Source organism: Elephas maximus, chromosome 4, assembly GCF_024166365.1.
Source record: "Elephas maximus indicus isolate mEleMax1 chromosome 4, mEleMax1 primary haplotype, whole genome shotgun sequence".
Taxonomy (NCBI): Eukaryota; Metazoa; Chordata; class Mammalia; order Proboscidea; family Elephantidae; genus Elephas; species Elephas maximus.
The window spans coordinates 138,515,817-138,534,604 of record NC_064822.1 but is presented as its reverse complement, the minus strand read 5'-3'; the positions used below and the strand labels follow the sequence as shown (position 1 = coordinate 138,534,604).

The 18,788-nt window shown below is 37.7% G+C and overlaps 1 protein-coding gene across 3 annotated transcripts in view; it reads left to right on the top strand.

Annotated features, from left to right (window-relative positions):
- The window catches only part of OSBPL8 (oxysterol binding protein like 8), a 240,632-nt gene that overhangs the window by 129,444 nt on the left and 92,400 nt on the right, over positions 1-18,788 (top strand). For all 3 annotated transcript variants that reach the window (XM_049883930.1, XM_049883931.1, XM_049883932.1), the window contains one exon: positions 2,406-2,543. In XM_049883930.1, the coding sequence (XP_049739887.1) occupies positions 2,406-2,543 (138 nt within the window). The remainder of the gene's footprint in view (positions 1-2,405; positions 2,544-18,788) is intronic.

Below are 18,788 nucleotides of genomic sequence, written 5' to 3'. Positions count from 1 at the left end.
GCCAAGATGGATGTCAGAGGAGAGTCTGAAACTTGCTCTTGAGTGTCGAGCAGCTAACGCAAAAGGAAGAATTGATGAAGTAAAAGAACTGAACAGAAGGTTTCAAAGGGTGGCTTGAGAAGACAAAGTATCATAATGACATGTGCAAAGAGCTGGAGATGGAAAACCAAAAGGGAAGAACGCGCTCGGCATTTCTCAAGCTGAAGGAACTGAAGAAAAAATTAAAGGCTCGAGTTGCAATAGTGAAGGATTCCATGGGGAAAATATTAAACGATGCAGAAAGCATCAAAAGAAGATGGAAGGAATACACAGAGTCATTATACCAAAAAGAATTAGTCAATGTTCAACCATTTCAAGAGGTGGCATATGATCAGAAACCGATGGTACTGAAGGAAGAAGTCCAAGCTGCTCTGAAGGCATTGGCAGAAAACAAGGCTCCAGGAATTGATGGAATATCAGTTGAGATGTTTCAACAAACAGATGCACCGCTGGAGGTGCTCTCGTCTATGCCAAGAAATATGGAAGACAGCTTCCTGGCCAACTGACTGGAAGAGATCCATATTTATGCCTATTCCCAAGAGAGGCGATCCAACCGAATGTGGGAATTATAGAACAATATCATTAATATCACACGCAAGCAAAATTTTGCTGAAGATCATTCAAAAACGGCTGTAGCAGTATATCGACAGGGAACTGCCAGAAATTCAGGCTGGCTTCAGAAGAGGACATGGAACCAGGGATATCATTGCTGATGTCAGATGGATCCTGGCAGAAAGCAAAGAATACCAGAAGAATGTTTACCTGTGTTTTATTGACTACGCAAAGGCTTTCGACTGTGTGGATCATAATGAATTATGGATAACATTGCGAAGAATGGGAATTCCGGAGCACTTAATTGTGCTCATGAGGAACCTTTACATAGATGAAGAGGCAGTTGTTCGGACAGAACAAGGGGATACTGACTGGTTTAAAGTCAGGAAAGGTGTGCGTCAGGGTTGTATTCTTTTACCATACCTATTTAATCTGTATGCTGAGCAAATAATACAAGAAACTGGACTATATGAAGAAGAACGGGGCATCAGGATTGGAGAAAGACTCATTAAAAATGTGCATTATGCAGATGACACAACCTTGCTTGCTGAAAGCGAAGAGGACTTGAAGCACTTGCTAATGAAGATCAAAGACCACAGCCTTCAGTATGGGTTGCTCCTCAACATAAAGAAAACAAAGATCCTCAGAACTGGACCAATGAGCAACATCATGATAAATGGAGAAAAGATTGAAGTTGTCAAGGATTTCATCTTACTTGGATCCACAATCAACAGCCATGGAAGCAGCAGTCAAGAAATCAAAAGACGCATTGCATTGGGTAAATCTGCTGCAAAGGACCTCTTCAGAGCATTGAAGAGCAAAGAGGTCACCCTGAAGACTAAGGTACGTCTGATCTAAGCCATGGTATTTTCAATTGCATCATATGCGTGTGAAAGCTGGACAATGAATAAGGAAGACTGAAGAAGAGCTGACACCTTTGAATTGTAGTGTTGGCAAAGAATGTTGAATATACCATGGACTGCCAAAAGAACGAACAAATTTGTCTTGGAAGAAGTGCAGCCAGAATGCTCCTTAGAGGCAAGGATGGCGAGACTGCATCTTACATACTTTGGACATGTTGTCAGGAGGTATCAGTCTCTGGAGAAGGACATCATGCTTGGTAGAGTACAGGGTCAGCGGAAAAGCGGAAGACCCTCAACGAGGTAGATTGACACAGTGGCTGCCAACGGTGAGCTCAAGCATAACAACGATTGTAAGGATGGCTCAGGACCGGGCAGTGTTTCGTTCAGTTGTACGTATGGTCGCTATGAGTCGGAACTGACTCAACGGCCCCTAACAACAACAACAAAAAGGGCATTGTCCCTACTTTCCATGAAAATTAGAAATTAGAGTAGGCATTCTGATGAATGGAAAATATTGTATACTGGTGCTTGTTCGTATTTTTCTGATTACTAATGAGGTTGACTATCTTTTCATATGTTTATTGACCATTGTATCTTCTGTGAAATGTCTGTCTTTTCCTCAGTGCTCTATTGGCAAATAAAAGGAGTGAATAGTACAATGAAAGGTACATAGTAAACCACAGTACATTTTTTTTTATCGGTTGAATATGTATTTCCATTTTTATAATGCCTACTGGTTGTACATTTGACTCACATATGCCTGTTAATTCTTCTTGAATTGAGAAGAAACCAAAATTAAAAGAAAAAAAATGTACTAATGTATTAGTGAATTAGTAAGATGAATATAACCACTGGGACCATTTCAGTCATAATTCTGTTCCATAGTATTAACTGTGCAGTTATTGAAATCTTTGATTTTATTGTTAATTCTGTTTCCCTTCTTTCTTTAAGCCGTGGTAGTGAACAGTGACGAATCTCCACTTCTGACACCAGGAAAGATGAGTCTGCGCCAAGGGAAAGAATCCTATCCAACACCAACCAAAGATTTGCATCAGCCATCTCTTAGTCCAGCAAGTCCTCATAGCCACGGTAAGAACTTGTGGTTTTTAATGTTTTTTTTTTTTTTGGAGGAGTGAGAATTTACATTTTGGATCTGTCATAATCATTAAAACGTAGTGGTATTGCATTGTACCTTTAATTTGCATTTCCCTGATTGCTTTTGAGCATCTTTTCATATGCTCATTGGCTATCTTCTTTTGTGAAGTGTCAGTTCAGGTTTTTTCAACATTTGAAAAACTTGGCTGTTTGTCTTCTCGTTATTGATGGTATTCCAGCATCATCCTTTGCTAGTGGTTTCTTTCAAAGAGCAGTTTTAGTTTTTATGAAGCCCAATTTGTCATTTTTTTCTCCTTACGTTTCAAGCTTTTTTTCCCTACCGAAAAACTCTGTCTACTCTAAGGTTGAATAGAACATGTTCTGTGATTTCTTCTAGAAGTTTTACAGTGTCAAGATTCTGACCTCTCTCTTCATTTTCTTTCTTGGAATTGGCATTTTAGGCCAGGTGCTCATCATTGCACATCTACAGTATATAATACCACCGCCTCCTAGTTGCTATTAGGACCTTGACCTTCAATATCCCAGGCTTATCTTTCTTATCAAAACCAAACAAAAGATTGTTACATGTTAAGGTAAAACTGTGATGAAATCGGTTCTTATAGATATATATGGCCAGGGAACCCTGGGATCTTATGAAGTAGGTCTCTGAGGGAAAGAGGTAATCGCAATTGTAAATGAAAATACCAATTTTTTTTTATTCAAGCTCGTAATTGAAAAACCTAGAGTCCTACATTTATGTCAGTCTTGTTTTCAAGAAAAGCAGTAGCTTACTGTTGCCTAGAGCAGTGGTTGCTAAGCCGGGCTATACATGAGAACCACCTGGGAGCTCTGCTTAGATGCAGGTTCTACTCCAGCCTTTAGAGTCTCTAGGGTGAGGCTCAGTAACCTCCAAGTGTATCTGATGTAGCAACGTTTGGACTAGTAAGGGGAAACTAACAGCTGAAAGCATAAATTCCAGAATCTATAATCTGGCAGTGAGGTCTTTGTCTGATTTTACTCTACCCTTCTAATTTTATCTTGTGTTTCCTGTCATGACGAATCCACCTAGATGTCTCCACTGTTCTCCAGTGGGGCTGTGCCTTTATTTGCTCTGGTCCTCCTTCTCTCTTACCCTTGCTTATCTAAGTACTTCTTATTCTTAAAAATGTAGTTTAAATTTTATCTCACTTAGTAAGACCTTCTTAGGCGATATTTCTATCACAATTCTCATAATTCTTGTGCGACTGCTTCTATGACTTCATAATATGCTACTTTGTAATGTAATTATAATATGTATGTATGCCCTTTCCAACAAGAAGTTTTCCAAAGAGAGTTACATGCCTTAAATTATATACTTACTAAGTGAAAGAATCCTTTTTGACATTTCTAAATAGGGAGTTATATATTGGACAACAAAAATAAAATGATTATTTAGCATCTTGATGAATGAAATAAACTACTTTTTTAAGTTGAGTAATGTTCAAAGGTTCTAAAGATATCATGACTTGGAAGTATTTTCTAAATACTGTGTTCTCATAGCCAGAGTGATTTATGAAAAATACATGCCAGAATTTATTAAGCATCTTAACTTGACAATGGATTTTTTAAAAATTATTTTTAAAGTTGGAGGAAAAACATTAAATGTTTTCTTGAAACAAAATGTATAATATAAAAACTTCTTGAGTGAATACTGTGACAGATTTCAGTGAGAATTAGGTAATAAAAGTTCAATTTTGGAGAGGGTTGTTTACCTATATCTAAGGAATTACCAGTTGACTCTGATTTTTTAAAGCTAGCTCCGTTAGGCTAGTCAAGGATCTTAACATTTTCTTGTTTTATTGTTAATCCTAAGAGACTTTATTAATAATTATCAACCAAAGTAAATAATTCTCCTATAGAGTTATAATGAGAATCATAAATTTGTTACATTAGGAAGTACTTTTAAGGTGATCTACCTTTATTAATCTTAAAATGCCTTTGCAACATCCTATAGTCCTGAAGGATAAGTAAGTGTAGGCTTGGCATGGAGTTGGTGAGAAGGCTGTTTTTCAGGCAAAGGGGGAATAGTATGTACATAAGTCCTGAATTGGTACTTTGAGAGAATTGAAAAAATTATTGAAGCATTGAAAGCTCTTGGGGAACAGTTGAGAGATAGGCGGGAGCTGAATCCTAGAGGGCCTTTGCCATGGTGATAAGTTTTAGATTTTATTTTAAGAATTATATGTGTGATAGATTGTGTTTCCAAAAGTGATCACAACAGTATCTCCATCCTACATGGCTGGCCCTGTGACTGCTTTTACCAATAAAATGCTACGGAACTGACTTCCTGGGACTTTGAGCCAAGGCATTAGGAAAGCCTAACACCTTCTGTTTCTGTATTCTGGAGGAAACCAGTCATCATATTAAAAGTTTGACTACCCTGAGACCACCATGCTGTGATGAAGTCTAAGCCATTGATGTAGAGAGGTTACATAGAGGAAGGGAGAAAAGGAGGGAGGGAGAAAGGCCCTTTTATAAGTGTGTTCCTCTTGCCAAGACCATGAACTGAGCAATCCCCTTGGTAGACCACAGTCACATAATTTGCATAGTTATCAACGAATCCTTATGAGGGTTTTACAACCTTATCTGCGTCTGTCCCAATCTCTTTGCAAGATTGGCCTAGCAAATTATCTTGGCAGAACTATAAAACCAGGACTAGAAAGGCCATATATAAAGAGAAATCTGTTGCAGTGCAGAAGGAAAGTTAATAATAACTGGAGAAAGACATGGGGTAAAGAGATTTGTTAGTTTTAAGATAAGAGAAATTGAAGCGTGTTCAAATATTGATGGGACAAAGTCGGTAGAGAGAAATACAAAATATGAGAGGAAAAAAGGAAAATTAATAGGGCAAGTGCTCAGAGAAGGTAGCAGGGATGGGATCCAATATGAAAGCAGGGGGATTGACCTTGGATAGAAAAACTTCATAACTTGTCTGAACCAGGAATACACCTAGAAAGTGGAGGAACCACAATACTAGGATTACCATATAATGGTCAGGCTTCAATTAAGGTTGGTATCAGTCTATACTAGTGTGGATTTTCTTCTGCAAGGTTAGGCAACAAAAGGATAGTGGCAGAATGGTGTTTGGGATTCTGGCAAGGGAGTGGAAGTTTAATGAATGAGTTTGGTGAATTGCTCTGGGTGAAGGGGGGGAACAGGATCTGTAGGAGGAAATGTTAGAATCAGTGGACAGCTTAGAGGTTGTGGGAGCATAGGCAAGGGACCTCCAACACATGAATATTTAACTGATATCATAATTGGGGATTAAAAGGAAGAAAGTTGTAGGGAGCAAATTTCTTTACAGCAAGTACCTAAAGGGTTTATGTCTTTTTTTTTTTTTTAATCGTGCATGCCTAGTATGGCATCCCTAGTGGTGTGGATAGTTAAGTACTTGGTTACTAACCAACAGGCTGGCAGTTTGAATCTACTCAGAGTCCTCAGAAGAAGGGCCTGGCAATCTACTTCAAAAAAGCCAACAGCCATTAAAAACCCTATGTAGCTCAATTCTACTCTGTCACACATGGGGTTGCCATGAGTCAGAATTGACTCAACAGCAACTGATTTTTTTTTTTTTTAAATGCCTTGTATAGTGCCTAAGGAGCCCTGATGGTGCAGTGGTTAAGGGCTTTGCTGCTAACAGAAAGGTTGGCGGTTTCAACCCACCAGCTGCTCCACAGAAGAAAGATTTGGCACTCTGCTCCCATAAAGAACATAGCCATGGAAACCTTATAGGGCAGCTCTGCTCTGTTCTGTAACATCACTATGAGTCATAATCAACTCAATGGCAACAGGTTTTCATAGTGCCTAGAAATATGTTTACCTGTGTTTTATTGACTATGCAAAGGGATTCAGCTCTGTGGATCATAACAAATTGTGGATAACATTGTGACGAATGGGAATTCCAGAACACTTAATTGTGCTCATGCAGAACCTGTACATAAACCAAGAGGCAGTCATTCGAACAGAGCAAGGGGATACTGCATGGTTTAAAATCAGGAAAGGTGTGTGTTGGGGTTGCATCCTTTAACCATATTTATTCAATGTATATACTGAGCAAAAAATTCGAGTAGCTAGACTATATGAGAAGAATGTGGGATCAGGATTGGTGGAAGACTCAGTGACAACCTGCGATATGCAGATGACCCAGCATTACTTGCTGAATGCAAAGAAGACCTTAAGCACTTACTGATGAAAATCAAAGACCACAGCCTTCAGTATGGACTACACCTCAACATAAAGAAAACAAAAATCCTCACAAATGGACCAGTAGGCAGCATCATGATAAAACGTAGAAAATTTTGAAATTGTCAAGGATTTCATTTTACTTGGCTTAACGCCCATGGAACCAGCGGTCAAGAAATCAAAAGATACATTGCATTGGGCAAGTCAGCTGCAAAAAAACTCTTTGAAATGTTGAAAACCAAAAAGGTCACTTTGGGGACTAAGGTATGCCTGACCCAAGCCATGATGTTTTCAATTGCCTCACGTGCATGCGAAAGCTGGACAACGCATGAGGAAGACTGAAGAAGAATTGATGCCTTTGAATTATGGTCTTGGCCAAAATATTGAATATACTGTGGACTGCCAGAAGAACGAACAAATCTGTCTTGAAAGAAGTACAGTCAGAGTGCTCCTTGCAATCGAGGATGGTGAGACATCGTCTCACTTACTTTGGACATGTTATCAGGAGAGACCAGTGCCTGGAGAAGGACATCGTGCTTGGTAAAGTAGAGAGTCAGCAAAAAAGAGGAAGACCCTCAACAAAATGGATCGGTCCAGTGCCTACAACAATGGGCTCAAACATAGCAATAATTGTGAGGATGGTGCAGGACTGGGTAGTGTTTCGTTCTGTTGTGCGTAGGGTTGGTATGAGTCAGAACCAACTCGATAGCACCTAACAACAACAGCAACAGAATATAGTGGTTGTTCTTATGTGTTTAATAAGTCTTTATTATCTTTATTGTCTGCTATGTGCTAATCCTTGCCCTGTGAAGCTCGCAGCCTCATTTTTTAATAAATAAATGCAATTTGGTGGGTGACTATAATGTGCTGGAAACCTGTTCTCTAACGTGAACCTCGCGTAATATTGTTCTTGTCTGTTTTCTGAAGAGAGAGTGCTGTAAGAGAATGGATGACCATTTTGAGTGGCGTCCGGGGTCCTAAAAGCTAGCAAGCAGCTATCTAAGCTGCATCAATTGGTCTCAGCCCATCTGGAGCAAAGAAGAATGAAGAACACCAAAGACACAAGGAAAATATGAGCCCAGGAGAAAGAAAGAGCCACGTAAACCAGAGACTCCATCAGCCTGAGACCAGAACTAGATGGTCCCTGGCTACCACCAATGACTGCCCTGACAGGAAACACAACAGAGAATCCGTGATAGAGCAGGAGAAAAGTGGGATGCAGACCTCAAATTCTAGTAAAAAGACCGGACTTAATGGTCTAGTGGAGATTAGAGGGACCACCCCAGAGGTCATGGTTCCTGGACTGTGTTAGCCCAAATCTAAAACCATTCTTAAAGCCAACTAACTCTTCAGACAAAGATTAGACTGGACTATAAGACATAAAATAATACTGTTTGGAAGTGTGCTTCTTAGCTCAATCAGACACATGAGACTATGTGGGCAGCTCCTTTCTGGAGGCGAGATGAGAAGGCAGGGAGAAACAGGAGCTGGTTGAATGGACATGGGAAATGCGGGGTCGAGAGAAGGAGTGTGCTGTCACATTGTAGGGAGAGCAACTAGGGTCACATAGCAATGTGTGTGTAAGTTTTTGTGTGAGAAACTGACTTGAATTGTAAACTTTCACTTAAGGCACAATAAAAAAATATATATGTTATATATATACACACACATAGTGGTTGGCTATGAAAATTTGTTTTGGTGATATGTGTTGGACGCATACTAATAGCTTTCCTTTTTGGAGCACTTTACTAAGGTTGGGTACTCTGCTAAATGTTGGGTATTCTGTGAAATTATATTTAACTCTTGAAAGAGCCCCCAAGATAGAGACAAAATTATTATGTCTTATTTTACAAGTGAGAAAACTGAGGATTAGAAATATGAGAAATTTGTTCAAATTCACAAAACAAATAAGTGGCAGAGGCAGGCTTCAGACTCAGGACTGTCTGATTTCAACGTCTGTATTCTAAGTACCGAACTATACTGGGGAGCCCTGGTGACTCAGTGGTTAAGCGTTCACTGCTAACCAAGAGGTCTGCAGTTTGAATCTACCAGCTGCTCCTTGGAACTCCTATGGGGCAGTCCTACTCTATCCTGTAGGGTCACTGTGAGTTGGAATCGACTTGACTGCAACAGGTTTTGTTTTGTTTTGTTTTTATATACTATACTGGAAGAACTACAGTGTCCTTTCTCTTTGGTTTTATACATGCTATGGTATTAGAGGAAACCCTGGTGGTGTAGTGGTTAAGTGCTACGGCTGCTCACCAAAGGGTTGGCAGTTCGAATCTGCCAGGTGCTCCTTGGAAACTCTATGGGGCAGTTCTACTCTGTCCCATAGGGTCGCTATGAGTCGGCATCGACTCGACGGCCCTGGGTTTGGTTTTGATTTATGGTATTAGAAATTTGTTTTGCCAGTGTTTTAAAGTGGCAGAGATTCTCATTGTTTGTTTTCTGGTGTTATCTCCTTCATGTGTATTGGTTTATACTAACTTAATACAGGCAATCCCTTAAAAACAGTTAAGTTTGTTTTTTGCAGTGTGATTTCATTCTGTCATTTGAGGATTTTTCTCTGTCTCTGTCTCTCTCTCTCTTTTGGAGGAGTTGGACAGACTCTGTTTTTCAGTAAAGCCCACATACATCAAGATATTCTTTTATTTTGTTATACAATTAAGTTATGGTGATGAATCAGATTATTCCAAAATTTGTGTATTTGCCAAATTTTTTTCATATTCAAAGGCTGAGTATCAATTTACTTAAAACTAATTTTAACTTAAATATGATTAGTCTTTTAAATAGGATGATATTTGTTTTATGCTGACTCGTTTGGGCTAAATGTATTTCAATTGTTTATCAAGAAAGAAAGACATGTAGATTAATTAGGCTTGTTATCTTCCTTTTCCCCTCTACTTTTATGTAAGGACAACAGCAATAGAACCTAGAGGTGAAATTATAGCTCACCTCATGGATGGATACCTATTCCCCATGGATCTTGTTTGGGGTTATTGTCAAAGCTTTATGAAATACTATAGCTTATCTTGTAGCTGCCCTTTTAGTCTTTGTAAAGAGTTGTTTTGCATGCTTTTATTTTTTAAAAAGCATCTTTCAGTTTGTAGTGCTTTGTGAGAGAATATAAAATATGGCTGTTGCCAAAACTAAAATACCAGTTTCAAACTAATTTTTAAATATTTATAATTTAAAAAAACTTTTAAAACTATAAGTTTTACTGCTTAATAACTAGTCTGGTGAAAATTAATTTAGACCTTGCTCAGTTTATCTAGGCTTGAATGAAAATGTCCATTCTTAGAGTCATGTTTCTCCTGTCTCTTAGTAAATTGTCTCAAACCTGCAGTTCCTTTACTTGGAATGCTCTAGCAGCATTAAAAATAATATGATTGGATCTATAGCCACAGCTTAATAGAAAACTTCAAAGTAAAGGGGCATGTTCTCTAACACAGAGCTTACTGGTGTGAAGATGTAATAGAGTCCCCAGGGTGACATGTTAGACGTTGCTGGTATAACCTCAGGTGAAAAACACAGAAAAGTGCCTTCATTAAGTGGTTCGCAGACGAAAGGAGATAGAAATCAGTTTCCTCCATGAACCGAAGCAATTCCTCCTTTCTTGGTAAGACATTTCTGGGATCAATTCTGAACACACATGAGGCCATACACGGAAACAAATGCATTCTTGTTTATATGTGTCATATTTCATGATAATTAAGTGTGTCATAAACACTAAATGACCATACTTTGCCTGAGAGAACTAGTCATCCCCACCCCTGTTATTTTTAAATTTTCTTGCTGAATGCTGTTTGCTTTACAGTCATAAGTTGTTTCTTTAGAAATAGTATAAACTGAAGACTACTGATTTTCGACTGCATTTTTGAGTTCACAGTGTTTTAAGATTTCTGTAATTCTTAAGGCACGGTGGTTTTCTGTTTTAAAATTTATGTGTTTTGGTAGTTGCTTTGCAGAGCTATGAAAGTACCTATTGAATAATGAAAGAGAACATGATATTTTTAAGTTAAAAATTAGAATAAAATACTTTTCTAAATATCTCTTTTGAGACATCGAGGTATCTGTGCAACTGTTCTTGTGTTCCCGTATGGGAAACTAAAATACTTCGAAAGCATTTATTAAAAGTGAGAATGAACTAATAATTCAATTTTGTTTTAGGTATCTTTATCAAAGATGAGGGAACCCCATCTTATTCTTGCTAGGCCCTGTTAATTGCTTCTTTAACAAAGCAGTAACATGAACATTTAGAACACCAAAGGACTTTTTTTTCCAAAAAGTGTTCTATATATGTGTGTGTGTGTGTATGTCAAAGTTACGGTAACACTAAAGGATAATCAAATATTTCTTACACTAGGTACTCAGCTCTCTCCTGTTGGAATTCTCCACATCTTGTTTTAAAGTCTGAGTGATTGAGATTTCCTTCTTAGCAGATGTTTCATCTACTTTTATGACCAAGTGACTGCTTGTGACCTGAATGAGTAATAGTGATGACATCAAAATTCAGTTTTCCTTTTCGTATTTGTGGCATGGAGAGGTGTGCTTCCTGTATTATTCAATAAGTGTATAACAAAGTGGTATCAGTATAATTTACCAAATAACATTTATATAATTTCTGAAAGAAGATAAACAGTAATTTCATAGAACATTTGCTGTTTCTTGTAACTTTGAACATATATACGTTTAATTTCGGGATACAACATTGGAAGTTTACTAAACCCCCCTCTTCTCAGGTAAAGAAAGGATTAGTCGTGACAGCCAAATATCCCCTGGGGAGTGCAGGATTTCCCAAGAGTCTCCTCTAACAAGCTAGCCTTTATTTAGCCTACTTGGTACACAACTCTGTGCTGAAAAGCAAGAAGCAAACCAAAGGTGATATTCTCAGCCCCTGCCTGAAAGTGTTTGATTTGTAATTGGGAAACTTAGGGGAAAGAATTAGGGGAATATTATGAAGAAACATGAAAACATGTAAGTGAACTTTTAGTTCCAGTGACATGGTAAACTAGATGTTCAGAGAAAACTTTTCTAGTAACATCAAAATGCTCGATAAAATATTTTAAAATTTATTTTTCAAGTGTCACAGCGCTGTCAGAAAAGCAAGGGAAGTAGCAGGAGGGGCAGAATTATTGAGAAAGTGGGAATCCAGAGAGGTGATGAGCTCTGGAGTGAGCATTTGTCCTGACCACCGTCTACTGACTCCTGATGGTCTAAAGCTTGAGCTTTAACAAAAGAAAGAAGAAAAAGCCTGTGACTCATCTGAGATAGAAATTTGTATTGGGGACGTCTCTTCATGTATGTTTTTCTTCATATAATCCAGCTTTTTGGATTATTTGTTCAGCATACAGAGTGTATAAGTAAAGTGAAGGATACAACCCTACCACATGCCTTTTCAATTTTAAACCATCCACTATCCCCTTGTCCTGTTTGAATGACTTCCTCTTGATCGATGTACAGCTTCCACATGAGCACAATTAAGTGTTCTGAAATTCCTGTTCTTTGCAGTGTTATCCATAATCTGTTGTAATCCACATGGTTGAAAACCTTTGTGTGGTTGATAAAATACAGGCAATCATCTTTCTGGTATCCTCTGCTTTCAGCCAAGATCCATCTGACGACAGCAGTGAGATCTTTAATTCCATGTCCTCTTCTGAACCCAGCTTATACTGTTGACGGTTCCTTGTCAGTGTACAGTTGCAGTCGTTTTTAAATTATCTTCAGCAGAATTTTGTTAGCATATAATATCAATGATATTGTTGGACAATTTCCACATTCAATTTGATCACCTTTTTTTTTGGAGTGGGCACAGATATGATCTCCTCCAGTCAGTTGGCGAGGTAGCTGTCTCCCAGATTTCTTGACATAGATGAGTAAACATTTCCAGCATTGCATCCATTTGTTGAAGCATCTCAACTGGTATTCCATTAGTTTCTGGAGCTTTGTTTTTTGCCAGTGCCTTCAATGCAGCTTGAACTTCCTTCAGTACCAGCAATTCTTGATTATATGGTGCCTTCCAAAATGGTTGAATGAGGACCAGTTCCTTTTGTTGCAGTGACTCTGTATATTCCTTCCATCTTTTTTGACTATTACTGCATCGTTCAGTTTTTTACCCATAGAATCTTAGTAATGCCACTCAAGGCCTGAATTTCTTCTTCAGACCTTTAACTTGAGAAGTGGCATTCTTGTTCTTCCCTCTTGGTTTTCTAACTCGAGGTCTTTGCACATTTCATCATAAGACTTTGCCTTGTTTTCTCAAGCTGCTCTTTGAAATCTTAATTTGCAGCTCTTTTATTTCATCATTTCTTCTATTTGTTTTAGCTACTCTGCATTTGCAAGCAGGTTTCAGAGCTCTTCTGACATACATTTTGGTCTTTTCCTTTTTTCTTGTCTTTTTAATGATCTTTTATTTTCTTCATGTGTAATGTTCTTGATATGGTCCCACAATTCTTCTGGTTTTTGATCATTAGCTTCAGTGCATCAAATCTGTTTTTGAGATGAGCTCTAAATTCGAGTGGGATGTGTTATTCAGTGTTGTGCTTTGGCCTTTGTGGACTTGCTTTGATTTTCTTTAGCTTCAGCTTTAATTTGCGCGTGAGCGATTAATGGTCTGTTCTGCAGTTGGCATCTGGCTTTGTCTTGACTGATGATACTGAGCATCTCCATAGGGTTCCCCTATTTAGGAAGGTTGCCCTCTTTGAGCGGAAGGTCAGATGGGACTCATATTAATAAAGGAAGAATAGGATGCCGTCAGCCAGCCAGCTTCTCTATGGTTTCTTTCCATAGATGTAATTAACAAGGATAGATACATGATGAAGTAATGAAATGGGTAAAACAGAGTTTAGGATAATGGTTAACTTTGGTTGGAAGGGAGGGATGTGCAATCAGAGAGGGGTACATGGGAACCTTCAAAAGTACTTTTTATGTTTGTTTTCTTAAGTTGGTGCTAAGTACATAGGTTTCCATTTTTATTAATATTATTTAAAATGAATGTGTATTATATACACTCTTGTGGGTATAATATTTAAAATAAATGTTTTTTCTCTTTGGTGAGGTATAGTTTATGAACTACTGCTGATCTTTGTGATGTTTTCATAGTTACATAACTAGACCAGAAAAATAGTTATACTATTTTGAGTTTTCATTAGGTTAAATATTTTCAGTTCAAAGACTGTCCTTTATTATGAGATTATAGTCTTCTTGCTATATAGTATTTACTGTCTCTTTATGAACTGATAGAAATTGTGAATTATAGGCTCTTTTTAAATAGTAATGTCTTATCTTTAAAAAATAAAAAGATAGTAACTCTTATGGCAGTGTCACAATTTCTGGTGGTGGTGATAGTGGTGATTTTACTGGTTTACAAAATTCAAAATCTGAGAAGTATAGGTTTATGTCATTTACCCACGTAAGGGAGTTGTGGGTGCAGGATAAAGATAAGAAAATCCTTGTATTTTCGATGAAATGATGACCATGAAGTTCGTTGGATGTGTGGTTACAACTGTGGAACCAAAGTAGCTTTTTCAGAATCTCGTTAGGCTTATCATTAAGGAATTTCTAGAGTGTAGCAGCCTGTAACTTAATTTTTGTCCAACTCCAGAGCTTCTGAAGTTGCATAGAGTCTTTGGTGGGTAAATGAAAAGATGTGAACACTTGGAGTGGAACCAGTATTTGAATATAAGCTAGAAGGGGAAATGGAGAGATCAGTAGCGATGCTTAGGGCTTGTAGGTACTTTTGGAGCACTGTAACATTTGAATGGTGCATCAGTTTCCAGTGGCTGCCATAACAAAATACCACAAAGTGAGTCACTTTAAAGAACAGAAATTTATTGTCTTACAGTTTTGGAGGCTGAAGTTCAAATCAGAGTGTCAGCCATGATGATTCCTTCTGAGGGGTCCTGAGAGAGAAACTGTTCCATGCCTCTCTTCTAGCGTCTGGTGGCTCACAGCAATCCTTGGTGCTCTTTGGCTTGTGGCCAGGTCATCCTTCCTCTATTTCTGTCTATTCTACCTATGATAAGATACCACTCAAATGGGATTAGGACCCACCCTACTCTGATAGACCTCATGTTAACTGATAACATCTTCAAAGACTGTATTTCCAGGCAAGGTCACATTCAGAGGTATCAGGGTTAGGATTTCAACATAACTTTTTGGGGATATAGTTCAACCTGTTACCAAATGCATACAGTGAGGAACAGGATTTTCTTTATCTTTTATGTTTTGAGAATTTAGTTACATAGAAGAACAGTACCTGGAAAGAATAATAATTTTCTTCAGATACGGTATTTGGGCAACTTTCTACTAGTAGAACCTTTGAAACAGATGTTTTTAGTTTTGAGTTGAGTCCCTAATTTAAAAACTGCCATTATATATCAAAAACAATCTAGTTGGGTGACCTAAGGAACCCTTGTGGCACAGTGGTTAAAGCACTTGGCTGCTAACCGAAAGATTGGCGGGGTAAGGTCAGTGGTTCAAACCCACGTGCTGCTCGTGGAAGAAAGATGTGGCAGTCTGCTTCCATAAAGATTTACAGCCTTGGAAACCTAATGGGGAAGTTCTTCTCTGTCCTGTAGCATCGCCTTGAGTCAGAATCGACTCGACAGCAGTGGGTTTGGTTTCAATTTTGGGTGACCTAAGTCTTATAGGCATCCTATTCTTCTTCACTGTTGTTGAGATGTCCCTCATTTTCTCCCTTCTCACTGGAGACCCTGCTGGACTGGGATCGTCTTTTTTATGGTCTTAGAGTCTCACCACCAAACTGGTTGATGCTGCTGGCATCAATGTTGGCAGGCTTAGGGAAAGGAGAGTAAAGAGGAGAGGAGAAAGTAAATACCGCCCAGAGAACTGGATTTTTATTCTTGGCTCTATTGCTCATTCACTCTGTGATCTTGAGTATATGTCTCTCAAAGCCTGATTAACTTATCAATAAAACTAGGATACTACTCCATTTATATGCCACACTATTCTTTGAATCTATTGATAACATGTTAAAACACTTTTGAAAATGTATGACCATATAAATTTGTGGTGATATTGTGATGGTTAAATTCATAGGTACTGTTAGTTTAGTACATTTGCAGTTAAATAGATTTTTTGTGAACAGTCTCAGAAACTTAAGCAGCTTAAAAAAACCTTACTTAACATTTATTTCTCTGGTATGACTCTGAGTTTCAAACAACGAACTGTTAATGCACAAGTATTGTCATGTGCATGCACGTGTGTGCACACAGACACTTATATATTGAAACCTCAATAAGAGCAGAAATCAGTTCATAGCTCTCTTCTCAGTGTCTAACATAGTTCACAAAACATAGTAGGTGCTCACTAAGTTTTTGTTGATTGAATGATTATATGGTGTATATTACCTATTGTCATCGAGTTGATTCCGACTCATAGCAACCCTATAGAACAGAGTAGAACTACCCCATAGGGTTTCTAAGGCTGTAATCTTCATGGAAGCAAACTGGCACATCTTTCTTCTGCAGAGCAACTGGTGGTTTCAAACTGCTGACCTTTCAGTTAGCAGTCAAGTGCTTTAACCACTGTTCCACCAGGGCTTCTTACAATATACATATACAAAGAACTTTTCATCCAGAAGAAAATACCATCTTACGCTTCTTGCAGTGAATATGGATATATAGGTAGGAATGCTATCTAGTCTAAAATTATTTTAAGCCATCCTTTTCATTTTCTATGTACATTTTTATATACTTTCATGTTGAGAATATATTTAATGCTGATAATGGAGAATCTCCATAGAAAATATATGATAATAAGATGGCTTTGTATAGTTTTCAAGCCATATAGTTATTGTCATGGATTGAATTGTGTCCCCCAGAAATGTGTGTCAGTTTGGCTAGGCCATGATTCCTAGTATTATGTGATTGTCTACCATTTTGTCATCTGATGTGATTTTCCTGTGTGTTGTAAAACCTACCTCTATAATGTTAATGAGGCAGGATTAGAGGCAGTTATGTTATTGAGACAGGACTCAATCTACAAGATTAGGTTGTATCTTAAGTCAATCTCTTTTGAGATATAAACAAAAGATGCGAGCAGAGAGACATGGGTATCTCATACCACCAAAAAATAAGCACTGAGAGCATAGAGCATCCCTTGGACCAGGGGTCCCTACGCTGGGAAGTTTCTAGTCCAGGAGAAGATTGATGACAAAGATCTTCTCCCAGAGCAGACAGAGAAAGAAAGAATTCCACTGGAGCTGGCGCCCTGAATTTGGACTTTAGCCTCCTAGACTACGAGAGAATAAATTTGTTTGTTAAAGACATCCACTTGTGGTATTTCTGTTAGAGCAGCTAAGAAACTATCTTGGCCTATTAACCCATTGCCGTAGAGTTGATTCTAACTCATAGCAACTTTGTAGGACAGAGTAGAACTGTCCCATAGGATTTCCAAGGAGTGGCTACTGGATTCAAATTGCCAACCTTTTGGTTAGCAGCTATAGCTCTTAACTACTGCACCACCAGGGCTCCATCTTGGCCTGCTGGAGGGTGGAAATTGTTTAGAGCCTTATTATTGTGTTTTCTATTTTAAAGCAAAGGTCATTATCTCTTATCTCAATTTATATGTCCTTTGAAAAGTTATTAATAGACCTGTTTACGAAGTCTGAGCTGCTCTAATCAGTGAACGGTATTATTTAAATTGTATGTTCTATGTTTTTATGAGAGAACTTGTTTTTATTTCTGCAGATTTGCATAGTACCATCTTCAGATGTTAAATTCATTGTAAGGTACTGGCTCTATCCATGTTTGAACATAGTACTTTCTTAAATTCTTGTTGGTTAATTTTGTTTTCAGTATTTTCTCTTTCTCTACTACTTAAAAGAATTTTAAAGATCTCTTAGAGCCTCGGTTTTTTATCTTTGGATTCAGGATAAAGTATATTCTAAGCTTCACTAGTGTATTTTATCATGAGTCCGCATAAGGAATTTTGTAGAATTTAGATGAGTTTTCCAGCTACCAAATTAGATTATTTCAAAAATATCAGCTATGTTAGATGATTGCCATCTGTTTTTTAAATAGAGGTGACCTGGAATTTGTCCATAGAACTCATTTAAGTTCTAATATTGTACTGAGATGCCTTCTCCAACTGTAACCTTTTGGTTCTATAAAAAGAGAAATTATGGTTAAGCATTTCATCTGGGCGTATTGCAGGCATATCTAGGGAATCTTTTTATTAGTGGCCTTTTGTGATTTTTGTTTCTACTCCAAATGTGTGCCATTGTAATGTGGATAGAGCCATTGGAGCAGAGATAACAGTCTGTTCTGTGGCAAGGTGGTAATAATATTGTATAATTAGTTCTTTTTATACAATTTAGGGAATTTCAAAAGAAATGTATTGTTTACTCCAATGTTTTCCAGTCTTCACCCTGTTCTACAGTAAGAAATATGGTTGATATCACTACCCAAAGTTTAGTATATACAGTTACATTAAAAAAACCTAAAACAAATGATTCATGAAACAGCTTACTTTTTTTTTATCAGACTGTGATGCACTCTGATATTTCCTATGCAGATATACTCAATTTAATTTTTAAAATTTTCTATTTGTGACCCACTAAATTGATTTTTCAACCTTCAAATGGGCTGTGACTTTTATTTTGAAAAATAATTTAAAATAAATGTATTTATCTACAGATCAAAATCTGTTTTCAACATAAATGTCTTAGATGACACTCATAACTATAATGTGATCTTGCAACATTCTTGTAATTTTCACTTGTTTTCGTTCGTAGACAATGTAATGTAAAATGGGAGAAATAGTAGATGCAGAGATTAACCCAGATATACTTTAAGGGTGTTCAGTTTTGCTATAAACTTTCCAGTAGCTGAATCTAGCCAGCATGACAGAGCCACATATAACTAGGTGGTAGGTCTTCAAAAGAGGTAAATCATGTTTTGAATATAGTTCGATGGGCCCCTAGCCTGGCTTTAGAATTAATACAAAATCAGAAGTGAATATAAGTAATTCTGAAATTAAACAAATCACAAAGAA